The sequence below is a fragment of the Octopus bimaculoides genome, chromosome 21 (assembly GCF_001194135.2).
Source record: "Octopus bimaculoides isolate UCB-OBI-ISO-001 chromosome 21, ASM119413v2, whole genome shotgun sequence".
Taxonomy (NCBI): domain Eukaryota; kingdom Metazoa; phylum Mollusca; class Cephalopoda; order Octopoda; family Octopodidae; genus Octopus; species Octopus bimaculoides.
In genome coordinates, this window is record NC_069001.1 from 9,223,393 (window position 1) to 9,236,307 (window position 12,915).

Below are 12,915 nucleotides of genomic sequence, written 5' to 3' on the forward strand. Positions count from 1 at the left end.
ATATATATATATATATATACATACAGGGTGCGGACGGTATTTGAGGACACATTTATGGCTTTAAAGAAAATCTTATATAATAACATAAAAAGGTATTTTTAAAAAATAACATAAAGATAAAGCTAAATTATCAATTCAAGAATATGACACAATGACACCACTATAAGCATCGATAACTACATCTACGCGCGGTCGAAATTGTTTACAAGCTCGTGTTAAGTGGTCCTTGTTCATATCGGACATGAGTCGAACTATGGCATCTTTCAAAGAATCTTTGGCACTATGGGAGTGTCCATTGACATTTTTCTCAACGATCCTCTATATATAGTAGTGCAATGGATTGACATCTGGAGAATTAGGAGGCCAAATGTTGGGGTGATGTTATCATGCAAATTGTCGGCCATCCATTCTAGTGTCAACTGAGCCTTGTATGATGGTATAGAATCTTGTTGGAAGACCTATGGCCTTCCAGTGCATACACTGTTGATCCAAGGATTAACCACTTCATTCAGAACCTCAGTATACGCAGCAACATTCACCCTAAGACCTTGTGGAAAAAAGTGAGGAGGAGTCACATGTCCTTCATTTCTCACAAAACCCTAAACTATGACACTTGCAGGAAATTTTATGTGCATTACACTTGCAGCCTCAGAAGAGCCTGCACATAGTCATCTGTTAGTTCTTCTGGTAGTTCTCTGGTCCTGGCCAAAGTTTTTCTCGTCTCAGAAAGTTTGTTCAAAAGACTGTTGGATCTGATTAAACGGTTTTCTTTTGTTTTCTTTTGTTTTTTTGTTTTTGTTTTTTGTTTTTTGTTTTTTGTTTTTCTTTTCTGGCATGAATTTACTTCACCTCATCATGTACGATTTGTATCTGATGTCTTCATGCACATTTCCGATTGTCTTTTTTTTTTCTGACACACACGAAATTTTTTTGCAATTGACCTCATTTATTTTCCAGGATTGTCTTCAATATTTTTCTTAACTTCTTGAATAAATTCAAGTGTCGTGATAGAATCAGATCGTTTAGAACGTTTTTACGTTTTGATGCAGGTAATAGGCTTCCATCATTTTTCTCTAATTCATACCGAATCTTGCGGACAAAAGATCTTGCAACTTTCAGAGAACGAGAAATTTTTTCATCACCATGCTTAGCCTTCAAAGCCACAACCACAGCATGCTCTTTTCATTTCATTAGTAAGAATAGGGCCTGCCATTGCTGATTTCTGAAATAGAAGTTCAATAAAAAAAAAATAGTCAAATAAAATAATGACTAAGAATGTATGTATCCTCAAATACCGTCCTCACCCTGTATACAAATATGCATATATGTACAAATGAATATATATGCAAATATATACTCACGTACATACACACATACGCACAAGTGATGGAAAAAAACAAATACAACTCACTTGATCCTGCTAGAGCGTTCGCGAGTGCCGACTCAGCCTCAGTTTGAAATCCACCAGCAGCAGTTACAACTGATTTCATATCCTTCCTGTAAAATTAAAATATGCTTCATGTAATTACAATAAATATTGCAGGTTAATATGTAAATATAATGAAAAATGTTCTCCAAAAGAAAGATTGTTTAATATTCGTTACTGTTGGAAATGGTGTTCAACCTCAGTTTAGCCTAAACAGCAAAAGTCTGCGGTGACGAGGCTGATCTCGGCATTTTGTGGGTCGGTTTACATCGTTGAATATGCGTTTGTTGCATGGTAGTGTAGCAGGTGAAAGGATTTAAGTTTTGCTATTTTACTAACAAACATAGCAGACGATGTTTTCACTCCCCACTCACCGGTCGCTTGTGGTATGCGAAATTCAAAATATCAGTGTTTAATAAGTGTAAACAAATTCAGTCAAATTCTTTTTTTTTGGGGGGGGGGGTTATGCGATGCGTGTTATTGTTGTTGTTGTTGTGTGTGTGTATAATTACGTATTAATGTACATATTTCCTGTGTCTAGAGTAGTTGTTAGTGGCATTGTAGTATGATCGGTAGTGTTGTTGAATAATATACTGCGCCCTTTGTTGATGATTTTTAAAGTTGTACCTCTAGGATCTTTTGAAGTGTATGAGTGTGATTTCGATTTGTTCAGAATGTGTAAATCTTTTGTGATGGTAATGGAGAGATGGGCGGGGAAAGTGTGGGTGTTGTTTGCTATGCAGTTATAACAACTAGTGTGTGGAGGAGAAAATAATGTTTGTAGATTTTGCTTTGTTTTATATTCTTTGCCCCCACACCAATCCCATACAAATGTATTTCCACCATCCAGTTTTGCATTTAGGAATACACAATCTATTGCTTCGTGAGGTGTACACAGGATGGCGAGAATCCAAACCATATCGTATGCATTTATTTTTCATATATTCTAGCAGAATCGAACGGGAACAGCTGATCACTACAGATTTTGTCATCAGAAAATATCTCCTCCTTTTCTTATAGAAACCAGCAAACAAATTATTTCCTGATGAGTGACGATGCCTGCCTAGCAGACATCATTCGTGTGGTGCAAGCAAAATAACAAGATTCCAAGCAATAGGGTAATTCAATCTTCAATATGAATTATCTTATCGTTGTTGCTTTTCGCCATCTGAGAATATTTCCTCCCTTCGGAATCTAAGCGTTCTGCGTGCACCTAACGAAATATAATCAACTAATGGTCAACTAGACACCAACGTTGCAATATTTGTTCCACCTTTTTGCTGTCTGAATTCAAATTTTGCCAATGTCAAATTAAAGTTTTGGGACAAATAAAATAGCACATTACTACTATCGACTCTTCTGTCTTCTTTTACATGTCCTGCTTTCTCCCTCTCTGCGTCCTCCTCCCTCTCTTCCTTTCCCTGTCTCTCCCCCCCCTCTCTCATCTTTTCTCTCATTCTTTCCCTCGTCTGTGTTCAAATCTAAAGGATGACTTCTGCCGCGTTTGTTGTGCCTATTGTCCCATAAGTGCTCTCTGCAACTCCATCAGCAGTGAGAATCCACAGAAGGATGGAAAGATTTTTAGAATGTTATTATCTAAAGTTAACTATTTATCATTTACCTGCTCTCTTCTCCTTCAAGAAGTGCGCGATATGCTGAAATTTCCAGTTCAAGAGACAGTTTAGCATCCATCAGGTCTTGCAATTCCTTCAACATTGCTTCCAACTCCATACGCAAATTAATAATTTCGGTCCGGTAATTATCACCTTCAGTTGCACGTTTGTTTTCACTATCCTCCAACTCGGATTCTAGAAGCTTAATTTTTCTTTTCAAATTTGCTACCTATAAAGACAAGTCAAAGAGTACAATCAACATCTACGAAAAAACTATCAAAACATAATTCTTAAACGTATATTTACAGGATGTTCGGTATAAATTTCACAATATTTTATGACTTCAGGAAATGCTTGATGTATTGGTGAAATGTCCACGGTGTTAGAGAGCATAAAGATGAAAATTGTAGTTGAGAAAATGTTAGCTGACATAGAAGACTGGACACCATCTGAATATTGGAAAACACTTATCAGTATCATGATGCTACGCACCAGATGTCAAAATACCGACATTAAGATTGCTGCTCAATGTTATGTGAACACTGTTAAGGTTGTAAGATGTGACATGGACTGCTGCAACAGAGACTACTAAGCCGTGGCTAGCAACAAGTGACACAGTAAGCGTTCTAACTGCGTCTGCACGCCAGAACTTATCCAACAACTGCAGTAAAAGTTGACGGAAGACCAAAGTAAGGAAATTCGGGCTCTCGATGGAGATCGGTTTTGAAGCCACCACCATGAAGCAGGACCTGAATGAGCCGAGGAGAATCTAGTTCTCAGATGAAAAACACTTATGTCAGGACGAGGTGGTTTACCTACAATCCATGTAACGTCTCAAGTATCATGAAAATCAATTTTCCCAAACTGATGGTCTTTGGTTGTGTCCCCAATAAGGGTAACACTGTACGGTCGAACACCCTTTCAACATGATCTCAGGCTTTTCTTGCCATCGTTTTATCATGATCTGTTGCTGTTCCAGTTTTTGTTTGGATTTCAGTTGTTTTACAGCTTTTGTTGTTTCTTCTTTTTCTTCATAGTTGTTATGACTTCTTTGTATTTGTCAGCTTCCTTAAAGACTGGAAATAGTTTTTTTTTTTTTCTTCGTGTTTTGTAGTTATTTTGATTAGTTTTCCTTGCTTCTGAAGTAGATATTTCTGTAGTCCTATGGCGCTTATTTTGTAATAATTTTCTAGTTGTATAAGGACTCTATCACCTTCGATACGTTGTATATATAACCTTTCTATGTCAGATTTCGGGTCTAAATCCCGTCATCATTTTTCTTGCTTTCCTGTTTATTTTGATTAGTTCATTTAAAAATATTGTAACAGTAACTTATAACTGGGACAGCTAGTGTTGACACCTATTATCTTGTTGTTTGCATTGACCTCTGTTTTCAGTATTAATCTAGCTCGTCTATAGTATTCTTTTCTTGTCTTCTCTCTCATGTGTGTGTGTGTTGTATCGTATATAGTTCATTGATTCCTAAGTATTTGTACGTCTGGCTTTCGTCTAATTCTCTTATTTTATTTGCTTTATCTAGTGTGATATTGCTACACTTACCGAGTTTTCCTCTTTTCAAGGTTGCTTTGGCACGTTTTTCTAAGCCAAATTTCAAGTTTATTTCTTTGGTAAATCCATGTACTGTCTGTAGTAATGTTTCCAACTGCTTATCATTTGTAGCGTACAGTTTTATATCATCCGTATATAAGAGATGGCCGATTGTTTTGCCGTAACAGCTGTATCCAGATCCAGTTCTGTTTAGCATGTCAGATAAAGGTGTCAGTGCCAAGCAGAAAAGTGTCTCCCTGGAATATTCCTGTTCTAATGGGGATGGATTTGGTTTTTATGAGTCCCTCTTTTGTTTGGAGCTGTAGCACAGTCTGCCATTTATTCGTGGAATGTTTTTATCCTTATTTTCATTATTATTCCTTCGTAACACATTGTAGATAAACATGCACCGGAGTCTTTAGTCATCTGTCAAGCCACAACAAGGACCTCAGACAGAAAATACTTTCCTTAAGATGTGCGCTGTGTCCAATAAGGCTGCTTTTTGTAAGACATCAATCATGCATGGGCTTTCCAGTTGCCTTAAGAAGTCTTGAAGTTTCAATGGGATTGAACCAAACGCTCCGATCACCACTTGTATCACTTTTACATTACCCTCTCGCATCCCATACAGTCTTGCCATTTCCACTTTCAATTCGGAGTACTTGGTGATTTTTTCAACTTCTTTACTCACAACATTCATATCATTTGCTATGGTTACATCAATGATCTGACAATATTTGTCTCTCTTACTCAATATGACAATATCCCGCCGACGGTGTTCGATTACACGATCCGTCTGAAAATCATAGTCCCAGAGTATCGTTACTTTTCCATCCTCCTGTAAAACTTTACTTGGTACATGCTCGTACCAGTTCTCTGTTACTTCATATTGGTGTTTACGGCATAAGAGCCAATGAAGATACACACACGTTTTATCGTGACGACGCTTGTATTCTTTTAGTGCAAGGCTCTCACATCCACTTACCAAGTGGGTCACATTTTCCACACTCTTTCCACAGAGTCTGCATTTCTGGGTGTCAGAAGTTTTATAGATGTTATGCTTCACTGAACTGGTAGCGAGAGCCTGGTTTTGTGCAGCAATAATCAGGCTTTCGATGGTACGCTTCAAAATCCTATGGATATCAAGTGCTTATATAAATATATCCACTGCTCACACCTCCTTTTAATAATACACGCATACATACACACACTCACGCATGCTCACACACGCACACGCACACGCACGTACACACACACACACACACACACACACACACACACACACATATATATATATAACATGCATGTATATATATGTGAATATATAAATATATTGAGTGATGGTTTGATTGATTGATTTATGTAATTTTCCTTACCTCAGTTTCATATTCGCTCATTTTAGCCGCCATACCGCTCTGTTCCGCACGCAAATCTTTTTTCTTACCCCCGTCTATAACATCTATTGACTTCATACCTGCCTTCATCATCTTTATCTGTGGAGATAATAAAATAATAAGTATTATATTTTATTTATTTTTCACATTGCTGTAGCTGAAATAGCATTACGGGGATAAGTTACAAATACTTGGATTGTGAAAAAGTAAGTAGATAATGAAAAAATAAGCATGACGAGTAAGAATTACAGGAACTGTTTTTCTACTCGCTACCATTTCCCTCTCCAAATGATCTGAAAGAAGATGACGGCTTGCCTGAAAACAATAATATCTGTCCTTAGTCCATTCAAATTTGTCCGTTGTATATGCAACCTCTTTCCCCATAGCCACCATAATAAAACTGCTTGTCCATCGCAGTTACACAACATAATTCTTTCTGCAACTGTGCAATTCTGGAGACTGAATATGTGTTGTGCAGGACACTTTCATCGTTCTGCAAGCGGGTTGGATGTGCCCTGTAAAGTTTCTCCAGAGGCTGCCTTCAGAGACTGGGAAATTTTGGAATTTTTTTGTAATAAAAGAGATGAAAATTCTTTAAGAGTAACCTATCCAGCTGATTTTTGCAGTAATCCTAATAATAATAATAATAATAGAAGAAGAAGAAGAAGAAGAAGAAGAAGAAGAAGAAGAAGAAGAAGAAGAAGAAGAAGAAGAAGAAGAAGAAGAAGAAGAAGAAGAAGAAGAAGAAGAAGAAGAAGAAGAAGAAGAAGAAGAAGAAGAAGAAGAAGAAGAAATATGTCTACATTCTGCCCGTGACTCTTCTACGCGACTATAGAATAGTAGCTAAAATTCTTAAAATATTTTGATCGAAACAATTTTTCTATGGATTTATATAAGATGAATGTATTTCCAAATAACATAGCAGTTGAACAAACACAATTAATAAGGTTAAATTTCCAACACTTTTAAATCATATAAATATATTTATCTTTTAGCTTTCAAAAATATCTTTACCTCATCTGCATGTCGACGTTGCAAATCAGCAATAGCTGTTTGCAACTTGTTTTCGTATTCGACACCTAAAGCAGCAACTGTATTTCCAACGTCGGATTCCTTTACTTGTTGAAGATTGCACTGCTTCTTTAGTTTTGCTATCAGTGCCTCATATTCTTTGATCTCCTACAAATAGTAATTAAAACAACACAGTGACTCAATTTAAACATTGCCAGCGGGTATTGAACATAGAACTCCTTTCACTGAAAATTTTCGATAAAATATTGTTTTATCGAAACAAATATCACCTGGCAAGGGACGATACACTACTATTAATATTACACGAGATTCAGTGGTCTATATCAACGGCTCACAGTAAACTACTTACCAACCTGAACAGTCAATCGTTCACAGTTCTTTGTTTTATGGCAATGAGTCAGTCCAATTATTAGTTACTTGAGGGGCAGTCGGATTCCTTCCACAACATACTGGTATATATTTAGAATGCTGTTAACATTAAACACTTTCATCGTCGTGTCAAAGTACATTCTCCTACTAAATTCCGAACATTGTTGCAAGGAAATTAAAATCAGCACAGTAATTCAATGAAATGAATATTACTGCTTCTTAGAGCAGTTAATGGTGTCTACATATTGTTATATATCATGTTCCCTGAAAAGAACAAGATCAAAGCCCTAAAGACAATATCTGTATCAACGGAGACGTGTCCCGGCTGAATCTGGTCGAGAAGGAACAAAAGCAGCATTCATGCCGTTCGAAGGTGATATTTTTGCATTTTACGCTAAGAGAAATAAATCTAAGGGAGTGATTGTCATAGCGTTGACGTTTCACCACTGCAATGATAACCAACATTATTTCTTATTTAAGTATAAGTTTGGAAGCTGAACCAACGGGGAAGCGTTACAACTAGATAAATTCTTCAAAAGGTTTAGCTGCAAAAGTCTCTCTCCGATAGCCAAGTGGCAAAAAAGTGTCTGCTGAATAGCACCCATGACCTGGCTGTGGTCTATCCAGCTTGATGTATAAGATGTTAGTGGCCGAAACACTTACCTCAGGAGAGTTTTTTCTGAGAATTTTCTGCTATTCAGATATGAGTAATGGTTTAATTGAGAAATAAGTATCCTAGTAACAGATAAGTGATCAATCCATAAGTAACTGAAGATTCTGTATCACGGTTCGATCCACTGACACTGTAGTTGATAGATAAATTTAACTGATCACTTGAGAAGTAGTGATTCTTTAATTATGATGGCGAAAGTGAAGGAATCTGATTCAAGAAAGCCTAAAATCGCAGTGTAGGATTTATAATTAGGAAATAATTAAAAACTTCATGGCAATTATCCTGCAAGGGAATAACAAGAAAGGGTAACAAATAAAAGCAACATTACAGCTTTATGGAGATCGATATTGAAATCAAGTTCGTCTTCCAGTGCCTCGTTACGCTTATCGGACTCCAATCTTTGAATAGTTTCGTTTTCTAATTTCTGAAAAGACAAACAATACAAATATTTTCGTCATTATTTTTTTTTTTTTGCATAAGCATCAATAATTCGTCTCAGATAAGGTACAAAAATAAGAGAATTGAAGTTGGAATCATAAACAAAATTGCGGGATATATTCAGGATGATTATCCTTAATATGATAGATAGCAATGTCTTATTCATTACAGTTGTATTAACTTTGTCGAGTTTACTTTGTCAGTTTCTGCTATGGGCACAATATTTATTTTCCTATTAAAAGTGATTTTTACAAATTCTGTCAGAGATGTTTTTTACAGATTGAAAGAACCATCTCAGAAAAACGGAATTTAAAATGGGATGCTTGTGTGACGTATAAACATATTCGTTATATAATTCACAACGTTTATGTTTGAACAGAAGACGATCAATTTATATGATTGTTGGTTGTCTCATTTCAGCCCTCATGGAGCTAACAGAATAAAAAGCACTTTCAACGTGATCGTCATGTTTTGTATTCAAACAGTGTAACAATTTGATCCCACATTTGAAGTTGATAATGTATGAGATTTTATTCTGCTGTTTGTAAAAATATTTAATTTCTCATTGATATTTTGCATTCCAGTTTATTATATTTATATCTTATGTCCTATCTATTCTTTACATATTATTGATGTTGCTACTCTCTAATGACTGACTTGGCTCTATATTTCTACATCTCAAAACTAACTTACTTTCACTTCTGATTGCCTTCATCTTAGATATTATTTTCTATCATTATTATTAAATAGGATTTATCAAAATTACTTTTAAAATCTTGTTCGCTGCTGTAATCTAATAGCAGTAAATTACTTGTTAGCATTGTAGACCGGGAATATACAATATATAATATGTGTGTGTGCCTATGTATGTGTATATGTGTGTTTGTTTATATACACACACACACACACACACACACATACATATATATATATATATATAATATATATATGTATATATGTACATATATATATATATGTACATATATGTATGTGTGTGTATATTTATATATATATATGTATATTATTCACGTAACACAATGCACTTTTATTTTGAGAGAGAGAGAGAGAGAAAGAGAGAGAGAGAAAGAAAAAGAGAGAGAGAGTGAGAGAGAGAGAGAGATAGAGAGAGAAAGTGAGAATGAGAGAAATTACGATTTCAAAGTATTATAACATACTGCTCTAAGTTCAGTCATTTGGTCGTTAAGAATGCCACTTCTATCCTTGCAGTTACCAAGTTGTTTCTCCAGTTCACCTGCTCTCCTTCTGCATGTTTCGGTGTCTGCAATGAGGCTGGCAGCTTCATCGTGTAATCCATCAACATCGACTTGTAGTTTGTCTCTCTCGTTCTGCACTTGGGACAATCTGACAGAAAAATTGTGAAATGGTTTTGCTGAGGAATATTTATTTATCCTAGGTACAGGCTGGAAGGATTGGCAAACATTCTAATGATGAAACATTATTTTATGTTTTAATAAAATAGTACCAGCATTATCATAGAATTATACAGAAAAATACCAAAATACCAAACGATCAACACAAACACCAGCGTTTCTTATTCAATTTATTTGTTTCTTTGTTTATTCTGAACATGAGAAACTTAACTTTAGATAGTTTTGACAGGATAGAAAGAGGATCAGATGTTATCTGACCTCTCCGATATACTGCAGCCTTCATCGGGACTTAATGTATAGAAGCAAAACTATATATATCGGTGACGGGACCAGTAGAGGAGAGACAAAGATGAGCCTCTTCGTGGTCGTATGTGCTTCTAGAAATAGTGGCAAAGAACATCTATAAGAACTATCTACTGTGTTATAAATAGAAATCGAAATTTCTATCTGGGGACGAGAGTGATCTGCGTTTACGCGGATTATATTAATGTCGCATTTGCTTAATTCCTATGTGATTGGAACTTATCACAAGTGCTAGAGATGTCACTAATTCAGAAACTAGTAACTTTAAATTTAAAATGCTCGCTTGAACAACTTTCAAACTTTTTATTTCTTTACGAAATCCATTTTCAATGATTTTCACAGATGCATTTTGCAACAACGCTGAGTCCAATAACAATGTGTTGAAGGCATTATTAGAAAGTAAAACACTGCATCTCCGTTGGAGACATACTCAGTTGAAAATAAACAAGAAAAGACAACATTCAGTATTATTCAATAGCTAGATAATGCTGCTGTAATACTGGTGTCAACCCACTATAGTGATCAGCCAAGAGAATTTGTTAACAGTTGGAGCACATGTCAAAAAAAGAGAGTAAGCGTATTCTTAACGCAATTAACGCGACGATATTTCCAAGGGGGTGCACTGATCCTATGCATCAGAACATAAACGCGTATCGTGTGAGTATACGTGGCAAAAAGTGGTGATTTAGCATTTTTACTTGATTGCTGGATGCCGCTATTCAAAATGCTTAGCACATTCATAAAACATGTGGATCAAGTATAAGACAGCTTGCGTTTAAAAAGGAGATAGTTATGTCCTATTTGAAAAGATTTCAATATAAGCCCAAAGGACGTGGAAGAAAACCAAGCAGAATGCCTGGAGGAATCGATATGCGTTTCGATGGTCAAGATCATTTGGTTGAAAAACAAAGAAAAACTAATGGTAAAAGACGAAGACGTATGGAAGATAACTGTGTTGCTAGACCTTTAATGCAATACTGAAAGTACAATGTAGGACTACGCTTGGCATGCATCACAGCACACGAAATAAGCTAATGTTGGTATAAAAACAATGATCTATATGTTTTCAATTAGACAGTAGCTTGTAACTCTATGCTGTATATACCTGTCACCCTGTGTGACAGAGTGATAAAACAATCATTTGTGCAAAGATATTGGTCTGTGATTGTATTGTGAACATTTCCTTTCATTCGTGTATTCAATACAAATTACTTAAACTGTATTATACTAGCGTTCCATATATGGCACACACATTATTTCAAAAACGAAACATCTTTTATCGGTCATGTTTTCTGTAAGGTGTCTGTGCGACATATAAAATATAACTATTAAGTTTCGTTCAAATTGAATTAAAAAAATTAAAAATTCAGGAGAATATAGGTTAAGGGACAATGTGGAGAAAGAGAATTAAAAGTAGATTAGAGTAGCGTAATAAAGCGAAATTGACCGAACCTTTAAGATGAATGTTTATGATGAGTAGAAGTTTAATAACTACAATAAAGAAGCACAGAAATTAAACATTAAAAGCAAATTTCACTCACTGTTCACTCAAATCTTCAACTAATTCTTCAAGCGATTCATTTTTGGATTGTATTTCTGAAAGTTTCTTATCACTTTCTACCTGGCGCGCTTTCAAGTCATCCAGTTGATCTTCGTATAATTTCTTCATTTCATCACAATTAAAATCAATCTTAACTTCCAATTGACTTTTCAGATGTTTGTTCTCAGCATCTACGACACGTATTTTTTCAATGAGGTCGGCAAGTTTTGAATTCAAAGATTGCATCTCTTTCTTTTCTTTTTCGCCCTTATTTTTCATGTCAGCAACCTGTTTTTGACCATGCTCTGCTACCGCTCCAGTGGGAAAGACCGCTGGAGCTGAATAGAAAGGAGCCGGTATACGAATGCCTTCCCTGCCAGGTCTTCTCCTTCGTCTCACTTGTGCCGCTGCTTTACCAGCTTTTATTCTTTCTTGATTCATTTTTGTTGTTATTCAAAGATTTTGTGTTAAAGAAAAAAATGTGGGAATGAAATAAGAAACAATTCACTGCTTGGAGTACGAACTGCGCAAAGAAAAACTTTCTGCAGAATGATTTACGACCTACTGAGGTTTTCTTATACTGCTAAATGATCAAGTCCGGAAGTTTAGTAATGAGAGTACGTGAATGTTAGAGGGAATGATTGACTGAGAAAGAGAGAAGGAGCAAATAATGAGGGAGCGGAAGGATGGGGGAAATGAAAGTAGAGTAAGAGAGTGAGATGCATGTATGTATGTACGTATTGATTTTCAGGGATATCATATTTCATGTCTCATATTTCAAGTATCTCATTTCTATATATGCTTGTGTGTATTAGCATGTATATGTGTGTATCTATTTACCTATGTATCACTATTAGGCGATGGCGAGCTGGCAGAAACGTCAGCACGCCGGGCGAAATGCTTAGCGGTATTTCGTTTGTCTTTACGTTCTGAGTTCAAATTCCGCCGAGGTCGACTTTACCTTTCATCCTTTCGGGGTCAATAACTTAAGTACCAGTTGTGTACTGGAGTCGTTCTAATCGACTGGCCGCCTCCTCAAAAATTTAGGGCCTTGTGTCTAGTGTAGAAAAGAATCCTCAGCACGGCATTTCATCCGTCATTACGGTCTAAGTTTAAATTCTTTGGAGGTCAACTTTTATTCATGTGAAGGCGCATGGCTTAGTGGCTAAAGCGTCTGGCTCGCAATCA

At 36.0% G+C, this 12,915-nt stretch overlaps 3 protein-coding genes across 4 annotated transcripts in view; all 3 read right to left on the reverse strand.

Annotated features, from left to right (window-relative positions):
- LOC106873800 (uncharacterized) overlaps window positions 1-3,034 on the reverse strand; it is a 6,836-nt gene extending 3,802 nt beyond the window's left edge. For both annotated transcript variants that reach the window (XM_014921316.2, XM_052975347.1), the window contains exons 1-2: window positions 1,605-3,034; window positions 1,412-1,497 (exon numbers count right to left, since the gene is read on the reverse strand). In XM_014921316.2, coding sequence (XP_014776802.1) covers window positions 1,412-1,490 — 79 coding nt within the window. In that variant the 5' untranslated portion in view covers window positions 1,491-1,497; window positions 1,605-3,034. The remainder of the gene's footprint in view (window positions 1-1,411; window positions 1,498-1,604) is intronic.
- A 9-nt stretch (window positions 3,035-3,043) lies between these two features.
- Window positions 3,044-7,847, reverse strand: LOC128250419 (60 kDa neurofilament protein-like). The gene is made up of 4 exons (XM_052975301.1): window positions 7,776-7,847; window positions 6,996-7,160; window positions 5,964-6,080; window positions 3,044-3,268 (listed from the first exon to the last, which is right to left on the reverse strand). The coding sequence occupies exons 1-4, from the start codon at window positions 7,845-7,847 to the stop codon at window positions 3,044-3,046; spliced, it is 579 nt and encodes a 192-aa protein (XP_052831261.1).
- Window positions 7,033-12,871, reverse strand: LOC128250425 (60 kDa neurofilament protein-like). Its single transcript, XM_052975346.1, has 3 exons — window positions 11,729-12,871; window positions 9,669-9,855; window positions 7,033-8,479 (listed from the first exon to the last, which is right to left on the reverse strand). The coding sequence occupies exons 1-3, from the start codon at window positions 12,166-12,168 to the stop codon at window positions 8,333-8,335; spliced, it is 774 nt and encodes a 257-aa protein (XP_052831306.1). The 5' UTR covers window positions 12,169-12,871; the 3' UTR covers window positions 7,033-8,332.
- Window positions 12,872-12,915: the final 44 nt, after the last annotated feature.